Here is a 24771-nt window from a genome sequence, read left to right as displayed (position 1 = left end):
CATGTTAATGAGGTGAGACAGTTTAAACTCCACTGTGTTGCCAAAAGAAGCAAATTTAGACATGGCGACCAGAGAAATGTGTAGGTTTTACTCAAAATTCGTCACTCATGACGCTTCTCTGAAATTTGCAAATGGTTAACAAGACAGGCAAAAATAAATCTCTGCATTTTCAGCAGAATTCCACTCAGATACTAACGAAAACAGAGGTGACAATACATATTTTTGAATGGTCACCATGCAAGTGCGGGCGTGGAGGGGCCTGGCTTAACATTTACAAAAAATGTAAGCATAGGCTTCAGTTTAGTATGGGACTTCCCCTCCAGCGCTCGGCATTTCCCCTACAGCGCCTGCCCGTAACCCCCACCACAACTGCTCTTCTCAAGCATGCCCTGCCATCTGCGCATCTACTGGCCATGGCATTCTGCGCAGAATATAACACTGTGCCATCAAGAGTTCCTTCAATTGCTACTAACCGTGACTTGAAGTCACACGATGACGCCAGAAGTAACACTGCTGTGCATCTCCAAAACTTCTGGAAGAATGGGACCTCTCCCCAGATCCCCGCCATACTCACTGACAATTTCATTCGGGTTAATGCAGAACCGCGACTCATTGCTGAACACAAAACAAACGCCATTCATCGGCACTCCCTGCATCCAAGTCACAGCACCACTTCAAATGCCGCCATTTATGTTGTGTTAAGGACAGCTGCTGCATGGAACTATCATTCCCTCGCCCAGCTGCTGCTATCCCCCTACAAATCATGCGGAGTGACACCACAAACTGCAAGGAGTCCACTACTTGTTCTCGGATGGCAGACGCAAATGTGAAGGGGCTACAACGTGCTTGGTGCACAATATGGCGATGCTTCCCTGTGGCAATCAGACAAGATCGACTGCAACCTTTGACGACGAATAAGGCTGCCCTCACGTTCTTATGCTGTCGAAGGTAGAGGAACTGTCATATCCGAATGCCCCCCAAATCCGCATATTGCACTATTCGACCAGCTGGCCAAATGGAAACCACAACAAGGCCCTTCCAAATTCTTCATGTGCTGATAACGCTGTCTCACTCTAGTATGTGGCGTCTCCATGTCCTTCTGAGGGATCATTCAATATCTTAGGCTGCTCAGCCCCTTTTATACCCTACCAGACTTGGTAACTACACTAAACAAGAGCAACAGCGACTATGTTGGTCGCTCTACCTGTCTCAGAGAATTGCAGCTCAAATAATTTACATACCCAAGTACAAGTGCGAAATTCCATTGACCTCTAACAATGTCTTTTGGGTCCCTTGTCAAATAGTGTACATTAAAATATGTGAAACGTTTGGCTGGAGAGCTGTTTTATCCCCTGCCAGCCTGCCCTCTCGTGAGGATTTTAAATGACAATAAAGAAAAAAAAGGAACATTATCACTTTTTCATGCTGTGCTTCGCTGATTATGGCTGAAAACGTGCTACACTGTGTTATACCTGGCTGTGGTTTTAGGTTCTCTCCTCTCTGGTAATTTCTTCAAACTGTTTGCTCAATAACTGATTGGACTCTGGGACGACTACAGACTTACTTGATGGATCTTTTGGTCGGCTATCTGTCTAGCTCAAGGCATCAAGGCACGGAGTGGTATGTGAGTTGCCAGTGAATTTGGTGTGATGTGAAGACTAACGCAATAAATTCCTTTTGTTGGACTGGCTAGGCGTGCTACAATGTTTTAATATGCTGTTACAGCTGAGGATTGGAGACAGTGCAGTACATACTATTCGCGTATTCTGTTCCAATGGTTCCTCAGGAAGCTGTAGGCCAGTGGCTGTCCCACGGTGTTGGAGGAGACGGCGCTGAAGACGCGAGCCGAGTCTTGTCGTCGAATGCCGGAGCCCTCCGTCACGGCCTTCTCCAGGTACCTGCACACACACACACACACACACACACACACAAACAGCATGTCGTCAATCCTGTATTCCATGTAACACGCTCGGCTAGCGCTACGTTACAGGACACCAACAAAAATGCACATTAATAAAAAAGTAATAATCCAACGTTTCTAGAAAACTATTGGGCGAAATGTAGGTCTTAATACAGTACTGACTGAAGACTCCAGCCACTTAACATGCATATATATGAAGTGTATACGAAGATGGTATTTGTTCTCTCGGACGTGTCCGGCCATTGAACTTCTTCTTCTGTGCGGATACACACGTATTGCCCGAACTCTTACGGGACTCGGTAAGATTGTCTGCCGCGAGTAATGAGTGTAATGGGCAGGGGCACTACGAATGTAGTATGTGGACTTTAAGTTGGGAATGTGGATCTCACGGGGTGCGTGCAAGGTATAAGTCCCTGCAGTCGCCTTATCGTCCGCGCCCTCGGTGGCTCAGATGAATAGAGCGTCTACCATGTAAGCAGGAGATCCCGGGTTCGACTCTCGTTTGGGGCACACATTTTCAACTATCCCCGTTTATGTATATCAACGCCTGTCGGCAGCGTAGGGTCTTGAATTAATTATCATTTCACTTAACATACATGTTGCTTCAACTGCCCCTGCCTATGGGTTTTACGCAATCCAGAACACCATCAAAAACCACGTTCGAGATTTCTATATTCTCTCGTTCATTACGTCCCAACTGTTAGCCTAACAGAAAAAATGAACAGAACTTTTTTGCAGGAAATTTAATTCAGTTAAATTCTGTGCTGGGATTCGTTTTAGGTGCAGGACACAGTTTTCGAATTATTCAATCACAACACGTTTTAAGATCACTTATGTACGTTTTTCTTGAGTAATTCGAAAACGTATCCCAGTATAAAATTTAACTACATTAAATTTCCTACAATTGTTCATTTTTTCTGCAGGACTGATAGATTGCACGTAGTGAGGGAGAGAATACGAAAATCTTGCTCGTGGTATTTAAACGTGCTGCAGGTTGCATAAAACCTGAATCACCCAGTATAAACTTTCTCCCCTCTCATGAGACCCGAGCACTAACCCTTAAAAAGCGTGACTAGTGATTTACTTACAAGGGAAGTATGCACACAATGGATCACGGATACTGCTCATCTTTCAGACGATTATAGAGTGCGGAGTGCGGACACTGTAAGGAGGTAATCGCTTCTCGAGCATGAACAAATGAGAACGCAGACCGCCCGAGGGGTGAGGAGCGGAGAGTGGAAACAAGCGTCACTCCCTCTCCCAGGGCTGGCACATGCTACCGTGTTCTGTGCACCTGAGAAAACAGAACTGACGTAATGATTACAGAGATCGCCGATCCCTTCTTGTGTTGTCAGGGCCATACTCCAAAGCCGTCTTGGGCCACTATTAGTCACTTCACACTCATTTCAAAATAAGAAGCCGCAACAAGCAACGCACACTACAAAGTATTCAATGACGGCCACAGCATAATTGTTTGTTGAAGTTGGCAATATCGTAAAAGTGGAAATTCAAGTCCGATCGGTATCTTACTCAACCACAGTTCAAAACTCTCCGCCACATAAATCTATCACCTCAAATCGTCCGCATAATAGTACGGTAGGAATGTTTCGCTACGTCACGTACTAAAATGATTACAACATTTCCAAATAAGGCGCGATACGTACTGCACAAAGAGCGATATCTACACGCATAGTTGCCAGCTATTACGGATTATCCGTAATTATTACAGAGATGTCACCTTAATTACGGAGTTATGGGAAGTTACTAAAAAATTACGAAAACAGACATTTTACAATTTGATGTTTCAAAAAGTCGAAGAAGATATTGTTTACATTTCTTTAATAATATGCTAATGTTTTATAGATCGCAATGATTTACTTCATGAGTTCGCAGTAAACTTATGAATGATTTTGTCACCTCGGCTTACTAAAGACGTGTTGGAAACATGTTTGCGACATCGTTCGCGCCCAGTCCTGGGCTGCAGACGTTGCCAACAACGTGGCAACACGAAACCAGCGTTCCATGGCCGTGTCGGTACGGATCAAAGGAACATTGTTCCTGGCCTGCTACCAACAAATGCCGCTACGTGGCGCTAGTGTTTGTTTATGATCTACCTGTAGGGTTGGGTGTTGTCTTTACGTGTGTTCCTTTGCGAAGTGGCGTGAACAGGAAGAAAAATTAAGAAAATGTCACACTCTATGAGGCAGAGAGTGCTGTAGATAAAGAGCTTGATTCCCTCATCTTCAGCAAGTTACGTGAGTTGTCGTCATAAAAAAGGACGGCGAAAAAAATGTACGATGCTTTCTGTGAGGCAGAAAATAATATATTTAGGAGACAGCAGTCAGTAGTAAACGTAGATGGGCGGGGCAATCAGCAACAGCATATTCCCTTGTCTCATTCATTGGAAATGTGAGTGACATTGAGGCTGAAGTAGTTTTCTTTATTGCAGATGAGAATTTGGATTAATTTTAATATGAAAATAAATATATGAGCAGTTAAATATATCTTTTTCTAAATCAGGATTCTAATTTTTAAACTTTTCCAGGGGATGGAGGAGGGAGTACCCTCTTCATATTTGCTATGTAATTACTGGCAGCCTCTTCCTAAGGTTTGCAGCCATGCTGCACGTGGCTAAGAAGACAACGCGTTTATTAAAACGACTAAATTAATTGAATTCTGTAATAAATTTCAGCTAGTGATAGCGAATACTCTGTTCAAGAACCACAAGAGGAGGAGGTATACTTGGAAATGGCGGCTGACACTGGAAGATTTCAGCCAGATTACATCATGGTCAGACAGAGATTCCCAAATCAGATACTGGATTGTAAGGCGTACCCAGGAGCAGATATAGCCTCAGATCACAATATGGTAGTGATGAAGAGTAGGCTGAAGTTTAAGACATTAGTCAGGAAGAATCAATACGAAAGATGTGGGGTACGGAAGTACTAAGGAATGATGAGATACGCTTGAAGTTCTCTGAGGCTATAGATACAGCAATAAGGAATAGTTCAGTAGGCTGTACAGTTGAAGAGGAATGGAAATCTCTAAAAAGGGCTATCACAGAAGGTGGAAAGAAAAACATAGGTATGAAGAATGTAACTGCGAAGAAACCATGGGTAACAGAAGAAATACTTCAGTTGATCGGTGAAAGGAGGAAATACAAAAATGCTCTGGGAAACTCAGGAATACAGAAACACAAGTCGCTGAGGAATGAAATAAATAGGAAGTGGAGGGATGCTAAGACGAAATGGCTGCATGAAAAAGGCGAAGAAATCGAAAAAGAAATGATTGTCGGAAGGACAGACTCGGCATACAGGGAAGTCAAAACAACCTTCGGTGACATTAAAAGCAAAGGTGGTAACATTAAAGAGTGCAACGGGAATTCCACGGTTAAATACAGATGAGAGAGCGGATAGGTGGAAAGAATGCATTGAAAGCCTCTATGACAGGGAAGATTAGTCAAATGCTATAGAAGAAGAAAAAGGAGTCGATTTAGAAGAGATAGGGATCCAGTATTAGAATCAGAATTTAAAAGAGCTGTAGAGGACTTAAGATTAAATAAGGCAGAAGGCATTTCTAAACTCATTGGGGAAAGTGGCAACAAAACGACTATTCACGTTGGTGTGTAGAATGTATGAGTCTGAAGACATACCATCTGTCTTTGGGAAAAATATCATCCACACAATGCCGAAGACTGTAAGAGCTGACAAGCGCGAGAATTATCGCACACTCAGATTAACAGCTCATGCATCCAAGTTGCTGACAATAATAATATATAGAAAATGGAAAAAAATTGAGGATGTGCTAGACGGAGATCAGTTTGGCCTCAGAAAAGGTAAAGGCACGAGAGAGGCAATTTTGACGTTGCGGTTGATAATGGAGGCAAGAATAAAGAAAAATAAAGACGCACTCATAGGATTTGTCGACCTGGAAAAAGCCTTCGACAACGTAAAATGGTGAAAGATGTTCGAAATTTTGAGAAAAATAGGGGTAAGGTCTTGGGAGAGACGGGTAATATACAATATGTACAGCAGCCAAGAGGGTATAACAAGAGTGGACGACCAAGAACGAAGTGCTCGTATTAAACGGGGTATAAGACAAGGATATATCCTTTCGCCCCTACTGTTCAATGTGCACATGGAGGAAGCAATGATGGAAATAAAAGAAAGGTTCAGGAGTGGAATTAAAATTCAAGGTGAAAAGGTATCAACGAAGCGATTCGCTCATGACATTGCTATCTTGTGTAAAAGTGAAGAAGAATTACATGATCTGCTCAACGCAATGAACAGTCTAATGAGTGCAGATTATGGATTGAGAGTAAATAGAAGAAAAACGAAGGTAATGAGAAGTAGTAGAAATGAGAACAGTGAGAAACATAAAGCCGGGATTGATGGTCAGGAACTAGATGAAGTTAAGGAATTCAGCTACCTAAACAGCAAAATAACCAATGACGGATGGAGTAAGGAGGACATTAAAAGCAGACTAGCAATGGCAAAAGGGCATTCCTGGGAAAGAGAAGTCTACTAGTATCGAACATAGGCCTTAATTTGAGGAAGAAATTTCTGAGAATGTACGTCTGGAGTACAGCATTGCATGGTAGTGAAACATGCACTATGGGAAAACCGGAACAGAAGAGAATCGAAGCATTTGAGTGTAGTGCTGTAAACGAATGTTGAAAATTAGGTGGACTGATAAGGTATGGAATGAGGAGGGTCTGCGCAGAATCGGAGAGGAAAGGAACATGTGGAAAACACTGAGAAGGAGAAGGGACAGGATGATAGGATATCTGTTGAGGCATGAGGGAATGATTTCCATGGTACTAGAGGGAGCTGTAGAGGGCAAAAACTGTAGAGGAAGACAGAGATTGTAATAGATCCAGCAAATAATTGAGGACGTAGGTTGCAAGTGCTGCTTTGAGATGAAGTGGTTGGCACAGGAGAGGAATTCGTGGCGGACCGCATGAAACCAGTCAGAAGACTGATTACCTCTCCCCTCCACCCAAAAAAGGAAAAGAAATGCTGCAAACAAAACGTGAAATGGTTTCAAAATTAACTTTTATAACAGGAAGTCGCTTGCAGATGTGTCGGTGCTAGGCGAAAGAGCGGTGCGGTAAGGGTAGTGGACACCGAATAACTCACTACCTCGTCCGAGAGTATCCACCAGCGCAACGCCGACTTTTCCGATGCGAGGCACGGAATTAATAGTCTCTCGCGGGAGAAATGGCCCAGGTAAGGTCCGAACGAAAGGCACAAGATTACCACACGGAAGTACCGGCAGAGACGGGCGGAGTTCCCTACTCGGACATTACATACGTGGGCACTCCCAGGAGAGTCTTAAAACCTTACGATGAGCGTCCCGGCACGAAGCGTGTCACATCGTGGCGTGTCCGCCGTGGCGCGGGCGCGGGGCCAAGTCGATGTTGATGTTGAGCTGTGAGGAGATCAAGACTGAGGACGAAGCTAGGCTGGCGGAAGCCTCCATCGGAACCGAGCTGTCCTTTTTGTACCGGTAGCCGGCGACCGTAGTAGGTGGGTATCCGTTCGCACGGCAGGCTCAACAGCATTTATAGGACTGTCAAAAAATAGACACGGTTTTTGTATACAGCGAATATCACCTAACTGTTCGAGCTGGCATACAGTTGTGAGTCGAAAAGTATCGTGGTCTGACTTTGCTAACACTGATCTGTCTTTGCAAGCACTGTAAGAAAGCTGGAAGTGTAAAGATTAAATCACGCCAATAGGCATAATAGTAAATGAAGAGAGAAATGGAACCAACATTGTAGCGAATGAAACACACAATCCACGTGGTCTACGAGGCAGTAGAATGTGCAGTTGTTTCGGTGGAACGACTGCTCTGCGAATATTACATTCTCTCGCATTTCATCCTTCCCACATTGCGCTCCATGAGCAACTTCATGTCAATGATTTTCAGATCGTTTTTAGTTCTCCAAAAACTGAAAAGTGGTGTGGCGTTTCTGGGTAAGATTTTGTTTCCAAAGCATCGCTTGGATACCATGAGCAAACCAGTCTTCGCAAAATACACTACCTGTGTAATGGAAAATTTTTCATACGAGCTTGTTTTCTGCCTTGTGACTCACTTCTTTCTTCTGCGTTCAATAAATTTGGCAAACAAAACATGAACCTCAACGACAGAAAACAAGGGCTCACCGCCAACCATTCAATTCATTTTCGCTGCATGTCCGTCAAATGGAGCTTTGCGAAATGTGGAGAACAGACTGCATGCAAAAATTGTGATGTATGGGAGCATAATTTATAGTTTATGTTTTCCTACAATAGAACACAACTCGAGCGACGTAAGGAATAAACAAAACCACAACTCAGACATCACAAAGAGACGAAAATTTTCGTCTGTTGTTGCTATAATTCTTACCTGTACTCAGCTCCTTCCACGTTCCCCCTCACTTCGCTTCGTGCCCGTCCTCGTTCGTCCTATTTCAGTGTAGTAGACTGATTCTGTTCGTCCTTGCTACCTATTGCTGATCTTTGCCTCCCATCCACTTACTTCTCTTTTCCCCACCCAGCAATTAACTTTTCACTCCGCACGCTATCCCTCTCCCTCACTCTCTCTCATCCGCGTTCCCTTCCCTTGGCATCCATTCTTTTTTCCTCCAAGGATTTCGTTCACTCTCTCTTCCTCCTTTCTCCTCTTCCTCTCCCCTGTCCTTCCCCCTTCCCCTCCCTCTTCTCTCTCCCAGTCCTCCATTCTTTCTACCTTCGTCCAACCGTCCAATTCCCCCCTCCCCCCCTCCCCCAATAACCAGTCCTTTCATTCTCCTACTTGGCACTGAGCGAGGTGGACTCGCCTTTTTGATGAACACAGTTCAAACCCTTGTATGACTATCCAGATTTAGGTTTACAGTAGTTTCCCCGAAGTGGGTAAGCAAATATCAGGATCATTCTTTTGAAAACGACACTACTGATTTCCTTCCCTGTTCTTCACCAATCCGAGTTTGTGTTGTGCCTTTAATGACTCCATCCTCAACTGGATGTTAAACCCTAATCTTCAACTGTTGCCATTCTTCCCTGTGTATCCCCTTCATTATCTCACTTTTGTCTTTCGCTTCACTCTCCTTGCTTCTTCTTCTCTACTATTTTCCCTCTGTCCCTCCCTTCCCCTCCTCCTCTCTCTATGTCCCTTTATCTCTCCCTATTTCTAAGTCCCTGTACATCTTTCTTGATTCTAATCCCGCCTCTCCTACTTTCCAGCTGTCCCAGATTCCTTTCTGGGTCCTCTCTTTGTGTCCTTTTACTTCTCCCTTCCTCTATCATTTACCTCTCTCTCTCTTCTAATCCCTCCTCTCCAGCTTTCCATTTGTCCCACATTTCTCCCCTGACCCTCTTCCTCCCTTCTAGCGCCTGTACTCAATCATTCATTCCTCTTCCTGTTTCTCACTGTCCCTCTACATACCAATTTCTCAAACTAAGTCAGCTCTCTGTAACTCTACCATCACGTTCAACATTTTCCTCTATCTGTCCTACTCTGTCTCCCAGTTTCGTAGTACCCCCATCCCCTCCTTCCCTTCCACTGCATCTTTTCCGAGTTGTGGGTCATAGTAAATATGGTGAGTGGCGAGCAGGCGTACCTGTTGAGTAGCCAGGGCTCTCTGGAGCATCCCATGGCGCCCAGCAGGATGTCCCTCTCGCTACCGACGTTGGTCGACTGGTAGCGCTCCCAGGCGAACTCCCACTCCTCTACACCACCAGTTCTGATTGCCGTGCAGTACACGACATTCTTCAAATTGCCGGAAATCCTGTAAAACAAGTTATATCTAGAACATTAGACAGTCAAGGATACATTCACCATAAATTAGACCAACGAAAAACAGACTAAAGACTGTGATCATATAGGAGATAGATGGGTCCCGTCACGTTAGATAATAGGATAATTTGACATATCATATGACTATGATGTTACTGGACCAAGTTCTAGCCTTCTGAATCACAGATTGTAAGGGAATCATCAGGACCGGAAATGTGGAGCATTCCACCTCAGATCTCAAGCATCGACAACGTAAGTTTTAGCATGATTTAAGCTGTCCTCAACAAGTTAAAATATGTATAAGATATTCATTTTATTCTTATTAGCAGTACCACGCTGTCCAGTGACACTGATGTGACCACCTGTCAAAAACCTGAATAACAAAGTTGAGCAATGCGCACCGCTGCGAGACGTACAGGATGAAAGTCAGGGAGGTTTTGGAAGATAGCGATAGGGATATGCACCCAAGTGGACACCAGTGCCATGGCCATCTGCACAAGGTTTCTTGGCTGAAGATTCTGTGCTGCGAACAGTCCGATCGAGATAGTCTCACAGATTCTCTCTTGGGTTTGAATCTGTGGAGTTTGGTTATCAGGGGAGTACGATAAACTCATCCTGGAGCTTTTCGAAGCACGTATGTAGACTGCGAACTGTGTGACACGTTGCATTGTCCTCCTGGTAGATGCCATCTTAACGGGGAGAAACAAAGATATTGACATACTCCCCAAGGATAGGTGCACACTTGTGTTGATCCAGTGTGCCTTCCAGAATGACGAGATCACCTATGGAAAACTATCTGGCCCGGGCTATTCCGACGATTGTTGCAAGGTGTTCACTTCTTGGCGTTTCACGCCTTACTCGCCAAAGGCCATCTGTCCGATGGAGCATAAAACGCGATTCATCTGAAAAGGCCACCTATCGGCTCTCATTAGACATCCAGTAGCGGTCTGGCGTGCAAATTCCTAACTTCGCCGCCGATGAACAGAAGCCAGTGTGGGTGTCTGATCCAGACGTTTGCTGCAGAGGTCCACATGCAGCACCATTCACTGAACGGTAGTTGAGGAGACACTGTTGATAGCCCCTTGTTTCATCCGGGTGGTCAGTTGCTCAACAGTTCCACGTCTGATTCTCCGTACACATCTCCACAACAGATATTCATCCCTGTCATCTATGACCTGTGATGCACCACAGTTACCTAGAATGCTGTTTTGGATAGCGCCATTTTGCCATGCACGATATAGTTTAACGATGGTGGCACGTGAACAGTTTACGAACTTATCCGTTCTGGACATGCTTCCACCGTTGGCCCAAAAGCCAACGATCATGTCCTTTTGGATGTCAGATAAATCGCCCCGTTTTTGCATTACGACAACGACTGCACTGTTTTCCCACGCCCCCCCCCCCCCCCCTGTCTTACTTTATATAACCTTCACTGCCAGTGCTGCCACCTGACGTCTGTGAGTGGTCGAACATAGACAGTGGTCACATTAATGTGACTGGATAGTGTAATAACGTAGTCAATAGCTGATGACAAGGATCGGCCCCACCATGTACAGACTGTGATCGCACGTAGAAAGGCAAGTGCATATCCAGAGGTTAGTGTTGACCTAATAATGTAAAAGCCACATCCACTATAGTCGTATACACGCTAATCTTATTGCGCAACCTCCACATCAACTATAGTCGTATACACGCTAATCTTATTGCGCAACCTCCACATCAACTATAGTCGTATATACGCTAATCTTATTGCGCAACCTCCACGTCAACTATAGTCGTATACACGCTAATCTTATTGCGCAACACTTGAGGATTGTCGTGGAAGTAGGAAACTACATCTACATATTTACCGGTATACTCTGCAAACCAGTGTGATGTGGATGAGAGGAGGTACCTTATATTTCACCAGGATTACACTTTTTTCCCATGCTATTCGTATATGGAGAGAAAAAAGAATGATTGCATAAATCCTTCTGTGCACGCTGTAATTAGTCAAAACTACTCGTTACAATTCCTACAGGAGCAATACTTTTGGGGTTGTAGTGCCTTTCTAGAGTCCGCTTTTAATACTGGTTCTTGAAACATTGCAAGTATACATTCGTAGGCATGGGATAGTGAACGGCAACTTCAGTCTCCAGTTCAGGTGTTGCAGCTTCTCACCCACTTTCTACCACGACTGAAACAAAGTGGCAATCATTCATGCTGCCTTCTTTGTATACATTCAATATCCCTGAGAGCCTGTTTGGTATGGCTCCCATACATTTGAGCACTGTTGCAGGATGAGTCGCACGAGCGTTCTGTAACAAATTTCTCTTGTAGACCTATTCCATTTTCCTAGGATTCTGCCAGTGAACCGTATGATACCTTTCTTACTTATGACGTGGTCTACGTTATCATTTCCTTTCATATGCCTACAAATTGTTATATAAATGGATTAATTCCAGTTGTGACTCACTGATATCGCTGTCCCAGAATACTACATTTCTGCGTTTTGTGAAGTGCAGAAATTTGCATTTATGACCATTTAAAACAAGCACCTGTTAAAAGCTTATCAAGACCTAGATGAACGGGAAGGTGTCGTCGTTGAGTGACTGTAGGAGGATACAAGATGACTTGGACAGGATTTGTGATTGGTGTAAAGAATGGCAGCTAACTCTAAATATAGATAAATGTAAATTAATGCAGATGAATAGGAAAAAGAATCCTGTAATGTCTGAATACTCCATTAGTAGTATAGCGCTTGACACAGTCAGGACGATTAAATATTTGGGCGTAACATTGCAGAGCGATATGAAGTGGGACAAGCATGTAATGGCAGTTGTGGGGAAGACGGATAGTCGTCTTCGGTTCATTGATTGAATTTTGGGAAGATGTGTTCATCTGTAAAGGAGACCGCTTGTAAGACACTAATACGACCTATTCTTGAGTACTGCTCGAGCGTTTGGGATCCCTATCAGGTCGGATTGAGGGAGGACATAGAAGCAATTCAGAGGCGGGCTGCTAGGTTTGTTACTGGTAGGTTTGATCATCACGCGAGTGTTACGGAAATGCTTCAGGACCTCGGGTGGGAGTCTCTAGAGGAAAGGAGGAGTTCTTTTCGTGAATCGTTACTCAGGAAATTTAGAGAACCAGCATTTGAGACTGGCTGCAGTACAATTTTACTGCCGCCAACTTATATTTCGCGGAAAGACCACAAAGATAAGATAAGAGAGATTAGGGCTCGTACAGAGGCATATAGGCAGTCATTTTTCGCTCGTTCTGTTTGGGAGTGGAACAGGGAGAGAAGATGCTAGCTGTGGTACGAGGTACCCTCTGCCACGCACCGTACGGTGAATTGCGGAGTATGTATGTAGATATAGATGTAGAACTTTCGTGCAGGTTTTTTCGGACACTAGTGGAGAGTATTGTACCTTGGTACACTTTTTTACACTTTCGTCTGTAGCTAGCTCTCTAATACAGGTTTAAATTTTTTTTATTTCATTCACTTTGTGCCGCAGTCTATTTCTAAAATTACAAAGTTACTCCGGATAATTAATATATTTTTTCCAAATGTGAAAACATGTCATATACTTAAAACAAATATTGGTTTGAAATTTAAAAGCACCGTAATCGAGAAAATATTGTCAGTACCGTAGTTAATAGTCAATATGTTACATTATTACTCAACTAAAATCCATTAATCAGCAAGTGAAGTCAAAATAAGCGGAAGTATTATCGAAAACCAATTACAAGTTAAATACAATTAGAAATGGATGCTATCGGAAACTAACACAATTTTCCGTTTTCACTACAGGTAACATTGTTAAGACATTAAAGAAACTCAGTTCATTTCCATATATGTTCTAAGGTAAAAAGATCTTCTGTTTCAAGGTACAAGATGGTGAACGAGCGACGAAGTATAGCTTAACTGTCCAAAAGTTATATAAATAATTCTCAAACTCTACCAGATGCTGATAATGCTGTCTCAAACGAGTACGTACCATCTCAGTGTCGTACACAATGAACACTCAAAATCTGACGCTATTCACGCCCCTTGTATACCATAAGATGACTAGTAACAACACCAAACAAACGGCACTAACGTACTCTGTTGACCATTCTACCTGTTACAGAGAACTGCGACTCGAATCATCTACATTCTCGTCTATGGTGTGTACGTACAAGAAGTTATGTTGACATCCAACCATGTCTTCTGCGTGTTTCACTTTCTTTGTCAGTCAGTGTATGTGAACGTTACACGCATAAAGCGATGTCGTAATACTAAAGGCGGCATTTAAAATTTAGAAACGCCTGCAAACTACGACTTTAAAAGACAAGGCTAATTTTTCGATGGATTGTGGTAATCAAAATCTTACCATATCACCACAGCAAACCTATCCTCACAGCTAGAAGGTACTTCCAGATTTGTCAATGACTCTCCATCCAAAATAACACTCTGCATTGTCCCTACCTACTCAGTCCAGTCACAAATTTCGTTTGATACGTAATACGATCGTACTTTCGTTACCTCCAATAGGAAGTCGAAGCTTGTAGAGGTCTTTTGGACTGATGGGGTGCAGTACGTGTTGGTACGCACGGAGTAATAGACATTTGATGCGACAGTCCTCTCACGCGTGCAGCATACGATTGAAGTCAGTGGTATACGGTTGATGTTTACAGGAAATGAAATGGGATCCCCCAAGTAAGTATTACATCTTCTCTTTTAAGACATGTTGACACGCTGGTGGAACCTCTGCACTCATTTGCCGTTAAACTGACGATAGCAAGTTGACAAATGAATATTCAGGAATATAACGCACAGTAGTGTGCAAAAACTGACGCAAAGCCAAGGATGCTGATTGCCTTTCGCGGAATTAATTGGAGGATAATTACAACGCTGATGTTATCCAAATCAGCGCCATAGAGAAGAAAGAAGCCGTCAAAGGGAGAATTTAGATTAACAGATGAACTACTGTGCTAACGGCCTTGCCGTAGTGGTAACACCGTTTCCCGTTAGATCATCGAACTCAAGCGTTGTCGGGCTGGGTTAGCACTTGGATAGGTGACCATCCGGTCTGCTGAGCGCTGTTGGCAAGCGGCGTGCACTCAGTCCTTGTGAGGCAAACTGAGGAGCTACTTGATTGACAAGTAGCGGCTCCGGTCTCGTAAACTGACAGACGGCCGGGAGAGTGGTGTGCTGACTACATGCCCCTCCATATCCGCATCCAGTGACGCCTGTGGACTGAGGATGACACGGCGGCTGGTCGGTCCCGTTGGGCCTTCATGGCCTGTTCGGGTGGAGTTTAATTTAGTTTTTACATGAACTATTGTATAAAAGGAATTAAGGCGCAATGGTCGGCAATAGTTGCTCGTCATCCCACTTCAATTACAGCCAGCCATACTGAAGTATTTTTACAATGTTCTGCGATCAGATTATTTGCGAAGACCGTTGATAGAATTAGAAGCATCTCTTTTCAGACAGTGCTCAGTTACAGATAACTGCATTATCCGCAAAAAGTCTACGGTTACTATTAATACTGCCTGCCTGGTACCAGTTCCTACTGGGGTTGCTCTACTTCATCGGATTGGAACTAACCTCTTGGGGAAGTTACCCAATTTGACAAAGGGGTACAAATGGATGGAAGTGTACGCTGACTAACTCGCCAAGGTTCGAAACCTGCCTCGGGCATGGATGTGTGTGATGTCCTAAGGTTAGTTAGGCTTAAGTAGTTCTAAGTCTAGGGGACTGATGACCTCAGATGTTAAGTCCCATAGTGATCAGAGCCATTTGAACCTATTCAAATAGAGAGAAGTGTAAATAGGCAGAATACGGCGCTGCGATCGGCAACACCTATATAATACAACAAGTGTCTGGTGCAGTTGTTAGATCGGTTACGGCTGCTACAATGGCAGGTTATCAAGATTTAAGTGAGTTTGAACGCGGTGTTATAGTCGGCGCACGAGCGATGGGACACAGCATGTGCGAGGTAACGATGAAGTGGGGATTTTTCCCGTACGACCATTTTACGAGTGTACCGTGAACATCAGGAATCCGGTAAAACATCAAATCCCCGACATCTCTGCCACGGGAAAAAGATCCTGCAAGAAAGGGTCCAAAGAGAACTCAAGAGAATCGTTCAGCGTATCAGAAGTGCAACCCTTCCGCAAATTGCTGCAGATTTCAATGCTGGCTGGGCTATCAACAAGTGCCAGCGTGCGAACGATTCAATGAAACATCATCGATATGGGCTTTCGGAGCCGAAGGACCACTCGTGTAATCTTAATGGCTGTACGACACAAAGCTTTACGCCTCACCTGGGCCCGCCAACACCCACATTGGACTGTTGATGACTAGAAACACGTTGCCTGGTCGGACGAGTCTCGTTTCAAATTGTCTAGAGCGAAGAGACGTGTACGGATATGGAGACAACCTCGAGAATCCATGGACCCTGCATGTCAGCAGGGGACTGTTCAAGCTGGTGGAGGCTCTGTAATGGTGTGGGGCGTGTGCAGTTGCAGTGATATGGGACCCCTTATACATCTAGATATGACTCTGACAGGTGACATGTACATAAGCATCCTGTCTGATAACCTGCATCCTATCATGTCCATTGTGAATTCCAACAGAGTTGGGCAATTCCAGCAGGACAATGTGACACATCACATGTCCAGAATTGCTACAGAATGGCTCCAGGAACACTCTTCTGAGTTTAAACAATTCCCCTGGCCACCAAACACCCCCGGACATGAACATTATTGAGCATATCGGGGATGCCTTGCAACGTACTCGTACGGATTTATGGGCAGCCCTGCAGGATTCGTGGTGCCAATTCCCTCCAGCACTACTTCAGACATTAGTTGCGTCCATACCACGTTGTTCTGCAGCACTTCTACGTACTCGCAGGAGCCCTACACGGTATTAGGCACTTGTATCTGTTTCTTTGGCTCGTCAGTGCATTACACTATAATGAAAGCTGCACCGACTAACAAAGCACCAGGAATTGTCAGGTTCCCTGTCAAAGACAAAATTTTGAAGCATGGAACATCACGAGTAATTATCCCTGATCAGGAAAAAGTATTTCAGTCGGGAATGAGTCAGAAGTAGTTTGCTGAGGTAACATCATCCACAGGACTATCATAGTCCTCAGGAGCAGTTCGTCAATAGGTGCTTCCGATGTAAGAGACATAGAGACCTGTTCGACTATTACAATAGCTCGACGGAAGTACCACATAGTGACCTTCTATGAGGGGGAAGATTTGTCTGATGTGATAGAAGAAGAAACAGGAAAGATAGGGGATCCAGTATTAGAATCAGAATTTAAAAGAGCTTTGGAGGACTTAAGATCAAATAAAGTAGAAGGGATAGATAACCTTCCATCAGAATTCCTAAAGTCGTTGGGGGAAGTGGCAACAAAACGACTATTAACGTTGGTGAGTAGAATGTATGAGTCTGGAGACATATCATCTGACCTTCGAAAAAATATCATCCACACATTTCCGAAGACGGCAAGAGCTGACAAGTGCTAGAATTATCGCACAATCAGCTTAACAGCTCATGCATCCAAGTTACTTACAAGAATAATATACGGAAGAATGGAAAAGAAAATTGAGTATGCTCTACATGACGATCAGTTTGGTGTTAGGAATGGTAAAGGCACGAGAGAGGCAATTCTGACGTGTTGCGGTTAATAATGGAAGCAGGACTAAAGAAAAATTAAGACATGTTCATAGGATTTGTCGACCTGGAAAAAGCCTTCGACACTGCAAAATGGTGAAAGATGTTCGAAATCTGAGAAAATAGGGGTGAGGTGTAGGGAGAGACGGCTAATATACAATATGTACAACAGCCAAGAGGGAATTGTAAGACCGGACGACCAAGAACGAAGTAATCGTATTAAAAAAGGTGTGAGACAAGGTTGTAGTCTTTAGCCCCTACTGTTCAATCTGTACATCGAGGAAGCAGTGATGGAAATAAAAGAAAGGTTCACGAGTGGAATTAAAATTCAAGGAGAAAATATCAGTCATACGATTCGCTGATGTCACTGCTATCTTGAGTGAAAGCGAAGAAGAATTACATGATCTGCTGAACGGAATGAGCAGTCTAATGAGTACAGAGTATGGATTGAGAGTAAATCGAAGAAAGACGAAGGTAATGAGAAGTAGTAGAAATGAGAACAGCGAGAAAAGTAACGTCAGGGTTGATGGTCACGAAGTAGATGAAGTCAAGGAATTATGCTACGTAAACAGCAAAATAACCAATGGCGGAAGGAGTAAGGAGGGCATCAAAAGCAGACTAGCAATGGCAAAAAGGGCATCCCTGGCAAAGAGAAGTCTACTAATATCAAATATCGGCCTTAATTTGAGGAAGAAATTTCTGAGAATGTGCGTCTGGAGTATGGTAGTGAAACATGGATTGTGGGAAAAACGGAACAGAAGAGAATCGAAGCTTTTGATATGTGGTGCTACACACGAAAGTTGAACATTAGGTGGACTGGTAAGGTAAGGACTGAGGAGGTTCTGCGCAGAATCGGAGAGGAAAGGAATATGTGGAAACACTGATAAGGAGAAGGGGCAGGATGAGAGGACATCTGTTAAGACATGAAGGAATGACTTCCATAGTGCTAGAGGGAGCTGTAGAGGGCAGAAACTGTATAGGAAGACAGAGATTGGAACACATCCAGTAAATAACTGAGGACGTAGGTTGCAAGTGCTACTCTGAGATGAAGATTTTGGCACAGGAAAGGAATTCGTGGCGGGCCGCATCAAACCAGTCAGATGCGCCGCTATATGAAGGATCGCTGGCTTGATCCAGGTCACTGTTTTGTGAGGAGGGAGACAAATGCCGCGTGGCGCGCGCCTTCCGCCAAAGCGGTTATCTGGCTTGAGAGATGTAGGTCCCTGATTCTGTTTTCGTTACCTGCAGTCATTCATCATCTATCATTTCAATGGTTTGTGATTTATTTATTTGTGAATTGCTGTTAATATTTATTTATCGTGTGGCATGATAAATATATTTTGAAAGCTATGTCTTTCTATGCTGTCTGGGTGAAGTGCGGCCCAGGGCCAACAGTCGATGAGATGAATGTGGGGAACCTTTCAAAAGAAGACTCAAATTGACCGGTATGTTCAGCCTAGGAATAAGCCAAGTGAAGAATTAGTAACTGTATGACTGCACGTTGCATGTTGTTGCACCCCATACAGTGTGGGAAGGTTCCAACCGCTAGAGATGTCATATTTTCAACATTGAAGTTTAATTTTTTTCCTCTTTTTAACTCGGAAAATCGTATTTAATTTTTATGACTCATGCATTTGGATCCGCAGGTGATGTATCGGTGAATACAACTAAAGTGTAGCAAGGCGGCGTTCTTCAGAGTCTACTAGAATCGCTCTGCCATGACTATAGCCTCAACATTACTCGATGAGTCATCATTTTCCATAAACAATTGGTAAAATATAATTGTGATCAAGTTTCTCAGCAAGGGGAGGGTAACTGGGGCCATGTTTACTTTGTGATGAGTGTTGATCTGTCCGTTTTTGCAATTTTATAAGGGATGTACGAGGAATCGACAAGAATAACACTGGATACCCTGTTTCGGCAATTTTCTGTAAAGGTTCACATCGATCATGAGTGAAAAACAGTGCGGAAACAAGCACCGTGACGAGAAAATGGTATAATTTAGGGTGAACAAAAATGGCTCTGAGCACTATGGGACTTAACATCTATGGTCATCAGTCCCCTAGAACTTAGAACTAATTAAACCTAACTAACCTAAGGACAGCACACAACACCCAGCCATCACGAGGCAGAGAAAATCCCTGACCCCACCGGGAATCGAACCCGGGAACCCGGGCGTGGGAAGCGAGAACGCTACCGCACGACCACGAGATGCGGGCTAGCGTGAACAGCCTGACAACCAAACAAACTCAAGTTACGAGCGCTTCCTAACGCCATAGTGTGTCACATTGTATTATGCTTTGCGAAAAGTTGTAGTAGAATCACAGACAGTCATTTCCAGAAATCTGTGAAAATTATACGAGAGCTGTTGGGAAAGTAAGGTCCGACCGATCGCGAAATGGAAACCACAGTGAAAATCAGAAATTTGTTTTTCGCAACAGTTAGCCACACCTTCCAGCTGCCTCTCTGAACAGTCGCCGCCTCGACTTTAACATTTGTCGTAGCGTCTTACAAACTTTCCAGTACCCTCGTCACAGAAAGCATCCGCCTGTGCTTTCTGTCAATTCTCTACACTGGTCTACCATTCGTTGTTGTCTTCGTAGCCAGCGGTTCATATGAGCGGAGATGAACATCAAAGGGAGCCAATTAAGGGCTGTATTGTGGGTGATGAAACAGGTCCCATCTAAAACGCTGCAGGAGCGTCTTCATTGCCCCGGCAGAATGCATCTGAAAATTGTCTTGAAGAAAGAAACACATGACATTTATGTTATGTGGGCTGCATAGCTTCAGGCGAAATCTCTCACTAGATCCACATACTTGGCGGAAGACACGGATGTTTTAGGCATTTCTACCTGATCACTTCAAGCTGTGAACTGGAAAGAGCGACGTGAAGCAATCGTCAGGCACACTAAAGACACTGCCCAACACATCTGTGCAAAGTTCCATCAGATTTTCACAGTGGTTTGCATTTCGCGCTAAATCGGACCTTAATACGCCTCGTATAACGAATAAACTCTGTACTCAGATTCCAAGAGGGGCTCAACTGCCCCTCTCCTTAGCCCATCCTGCAGGCTCCTAAGCTTATGGAAGAAACATGGCGATCTCAAATTTGCTCCATGATATTTAATAGAATGGCCCTATAATTTAATGGCCCTAATCTAGAACGTAATTGTCACTGCAAGTGAGTATGATTGGGGTGTCATAGCCAAAATTTTACCTGGAGGTGCATCTTCATGTTTTTGCGGCGCATTGATAGATCTATTAAATTTCTGGTGTGCAGCCACATAAATTCTGTTTCTTCCCCTGACAATTCGGACTTATATTATTCGACCATCTTCAGAGTAAACCGCGAGACTGACGCTACAGCGCTATTTCCGTTCTTCTAAATTCGCGGTCGGCGACGCAGTGAATGCGGCCACAGGTACACAAGCGCCAGAGACGTTGATCAGTGGGAGAGAAGTACGCATTAATTGAATCAAGCAATCGATTATTGGTGAGATGTCGATATATCGTTGCGAAGGAAGCAAATGAAGTTTGTTTGACCAATAATTTAATTAATAGACGGCGGCTGCGGCTTGGGCAAGTAATGGAATCCGGCACTATCTTGAGTAAACTTTCAGAGACGATGCCACAGTACACCTCATAACGATACATTCCAGCATGAATCGACAGCATAGCCACAGACTGAATTCATGCATACATCTCTGCCGCCGATCAACGTCTCTGGAGCTTGTGTATCTGTGGCCGTGTGCACAATGGCGCAGGCCTCTGGTTTAAAAAGTACGTAGCGAGCTCTGTAGCGTCAGTATGTTTACTGTTGGCTCGCTCTGAAGAAGGTCGAAAGACATTCGGACGAAACAACAGGAGAAGAAACAAAATGTAGTAGATTAGCAGCCTGAAGCTTTGGATATTTATGCAAACAACAATGTGTGCGCATGGCGTTTGGTGTGTGGGGTACTCACGGGTTGTTGGTATCCGGGTCCGGCGTGGCCCTCCAGTTCTGGAAGAGGAGCAGCGCGTTGCGGACGCAGTCCTGGTGTCCGAGGTTGCAAGCCCAGCCCAGCACGTTGACGCGCTTGTACACCGTCAGCTGCGGGTCCGTCGGGTTGTCCGTGAAGCCCGTGTGCTCGTACAGCTTGGTGATCAGCTTAAGAATGTAGCTCTGTAGCACACAACACCCATATGTTAGAGTTGGTTGTGGTATACCCAAACAGAACTATGACTATTTCACGGATAGTGCCTTTTCTTATATTTTGCAACGTTTCGTTGTAGCTCAGGTGTCTGGAAAGCAGCCTTCATTTTCATGAAGCGTGCGAAGTTGCGGAGGAGTAAGTGGAGGGGGGGGGGGGGGGAGTGGGGGACGGAATTATGTCATAAAGTATTGATAAAACATTAACTAGTAATTCAATAAGTAACCTCGATCCGAGATTATGTAAAGTCACACATAAGGATCAAATGTACGTCTCTTCCTACCTCTCTATGTTTTCTCTTGGTTTGATGCGGCCCTCCACGAATTCCTTTCCTGTGCTAACCTCTTCATCTCAGAGTAGCACTTGCAACCTACGTCCTCAATTATTTGCTTGACGTATTCCAATCTCTGTCTTCCTCTACAGTTTTTGCCCTCTACAGCTCCCTCTAGTACCATGGAAGTCATTCCCTCATGTCTTAGCAGATGTCCTATCATCCTGTCCCTTCTCCTTATCAGTGTTTTCAACATATTCCTTTCCTCTCCGATTCTGAGTAGAACCTCCTCATTCCTTACCTTATCAGTCCACCTAATTTTCAACATTCGTTTATAGCACCAGATCTCAAATGCTTCGATTCTCTTCTGTTTCGGTTTTCCCACAGTCCATGTTTCACTACCATACAATGCTGTACTCCAGACGTACATCCTCAGAAATTCCTTCCTCAAATTAAGGCCGGTATTTGATATTAGTAGACTTCTCTTGGCCAGAAATGCCTTTTTTGCCATAGCGAGTCTGCTTTTGATGTCCTCCTTGCTCCGTCCGTCATTGGTTATTTTACTGCCTAGGTAGCAGAATTCCTTAACTTCATTGACTTCGTGACCATCAATCCTGATGTTAAGTTTCTCACTGTTCTCATTTCTACTACTTCTCATTACCTTCGTCTTTCTCCGATTTACTCTCAAACCATACTGTGTACTCATTAGACTGTTCATTCCGTTCAGCAGATCATTTAATTCTTCTTCACTTTCACTCAGGATAGCAATGTCATCAGCGAATCGTATCAGTGATATCCTTTCACCTTGTATTTTAATTCCACTCCTGAACCTTTCTTTTATTTCCATCATTGCTTCCTCGATGTACAGATTGAAGAGTAGGGGCGAAAGGCTACAGCCTTGTCTTACACCCTTCTTAATACGAGCACTTCGTTCTTGATCGTCCACTCTTATTGTTCCCTCTTGGTTGTTGTACATATTGTATATGACCCGTCTCTCCCTATAGCTTACCCCTACTTTTTTCAGAATCTCGAACAGCTTGCACCATTTAATATTGTCGAACGCTTTTTCCAGGTCGACAAATCCTATGAAAGTGTCTTGATTTTTCTTTAGCCTTGCTTCCATTATTAGCCGTAACGTCAGAATTGCCTCTCTCGTCCCTTTACTTTTCCTAAAGCCAAACTGATCGTCACCTAGCACATTCTCATTTTCTTTTCCATTCTTCTGTATATTATTCTTGTAAGCAGCTGCGATGCATGAGCTGTTAAGCTGATTGTGCGATAATTCTCGCACTTGTCAGCTCTTGCCGTCTTCGGAATTGTGAGGATGATGCTTTTCCGAAAGTCAGATGGTATATCGCCAGACTCATATATTCTACACACCAACGTGAATAGTCGTTTTGTTGCCACTTCCCCCAATGATTTTAGAAATTCTGATGGAATGTTATCTATCCCTTCTGCCTTATTTGACCGTAAGTCCTCCAAAGCTCTTTTAAATTCCGATTCTAATACTGGATCCCCTATCTCTTCTAAATCGACTACTGTTTCTTCTTCTATCACATCAGACAAATCTTCACCTTCATAGAGGCTTTCAATGTATTCTTTCCACCTATCTGCTCTCTCCTCTGCATTTAACAGTGGAATTCCCGTTGCACTCTTAATGTTACCACCGTTGCTTTTAATGTCACCAAAGGTTGTTTTGACTTTCCTGTATGCTGAGTCTGTCCTTCCGACAATCATATCTTTTTCGATGTCTTCACATTTTTCCTGCAGCCATTTCGTCTGAGCTTCCCTGCACTTCCTATTTATTTCATTCCTCAGCGACTTGTATTTCTGTATTCCTGATTTTCCCGGAACATGTTTGTACTTCCTCCTTTCATCAGTCAACTGAAGTATTTCTTCTGTTACCCATGGTTTCTTCGCAGCTACCTTCTTTGTACCTATGTTTTCCTTCCCAACTTCTGTGATGGCCCTTTTTAGAGATGTTTTCTCTACCGCATAGGAAGTCTTTCTTCGAACCTGCGACCGTAGCAGCAGCGCGGTTCAGGACTGAAGCGTCTAGAACCGCTCGGCCACAGCGGCTGGCTCATTGCGGCTACCTGTCATGTGGAGGACTCTGGTTCAATTCCCGGCACTGCCAGATTTGTTCCTTGGTGGGAGAAGTGGAACATATCCACTCAGCCACTTGAATGAAAAAGAGAGGCTCCAGAATGTGCAAAGCCAATATAGGCCGGAAGAACGGTGTGCTGATCCCACACCCCTCCGTGTCGCATCCAAATGAGGCCATTTATAGAGGCCACAACGGTGGAACTCTCCATAGAGGAAGATGATGTGTATCCATCCGTATCTAGCCGGCCGGGGTGGCCGAGCGGTTCTAGGCGCTACAGTCTGGAACCGAGCGACCGCTACGGTCGCAGGTTCGAATCCTGCCTCGGGCATGGATGTGTGTGATGTCCTTAGATTAGTTAGGTTTAAGTAGTTCTAAGTCTAGGCGACTGATGACCTCAGATGTTAACTCCCATGGCGCTCAGAGCCATTTGAACCATTCGTATCTCATAGAGAAAGTGATCAATTACGTAACTTAGCGAGAGGCGAACACACTTGGTTTATAGTCGCCATTATATAGTTGCTACTATATGGAGTTGTAAAATTAAGCAGACCTGGCTGGTATTAATTGAGACAAATTAGCAGTCACGGAAGCAACCACACATCTACGACAAGTGAGGAGCATAAACAACTGCCAGGAAATAACGGCTGCCACAACAACAATAATATTTTGAATTCTCCCTCTCTTTTAAATATATCTTTTCAATATTCACCCACTGACGATGGTCAACGAATAGCAGCGAGAAGATTTTTACCCAGTAAGTGTACTACTACGAAGAAGCTCGGGGAAAACTTCCTCTTATAAGTGGTTGCTACACTGTTTTTTGACAGTGTCCAACAGTCCTGAAACACC

General features: G+C 44.0%; 1 protein-coding gene across 1 annotated transcript in view; it reads right to left on the bottom strand.

Annotated features, from left to right (window-relative positions):
* Positions 1-24771, bottom strand: part of LOC124545850 (aminopeptidase N-like) — a 296523-nt gene that overhangs the window by 23284 nt on the left and 248468 nt on the right. Inside the window, exons 12-14 of the mRNA XM_047124807.1 lie at positions 21317-21516; positions 9525-9692; positions 1755-1898 (exon numbers count right to left, since the gene is read on the bottom strand). Coding sequence (XP_046980763.1) covers positions 1755-1898; positions 9525-9692; positions 21317-21516 — 512 coding nt within the window. The remainder of the gene's footprint in view (positions 1-1754; positions 1899-9524; positions 9693-21316; positions 21517-24771) is intronic.

The sequence above is a fragment of the Schistocerca americana genome, chromosome 8, assembly GCF_021461395.2.
Source record: "Schistocerca americana isolate TAMUIC-IGC-003095 chromosome 8, iqSchAmer2.1, whole genome shotgun sequence".
In the NCBI taxonomy this organism is placed as follows: Eukaryota; Metazoa; Arthropoda; class Insecta; order Orthoptera; family Acrididae; genus Schistocerca; species Schistocerca americana.
Note: the sequence above shows the minus strand (reverse complement) of the source record. Positions and strands in the feature narration are given on the sequence as shown.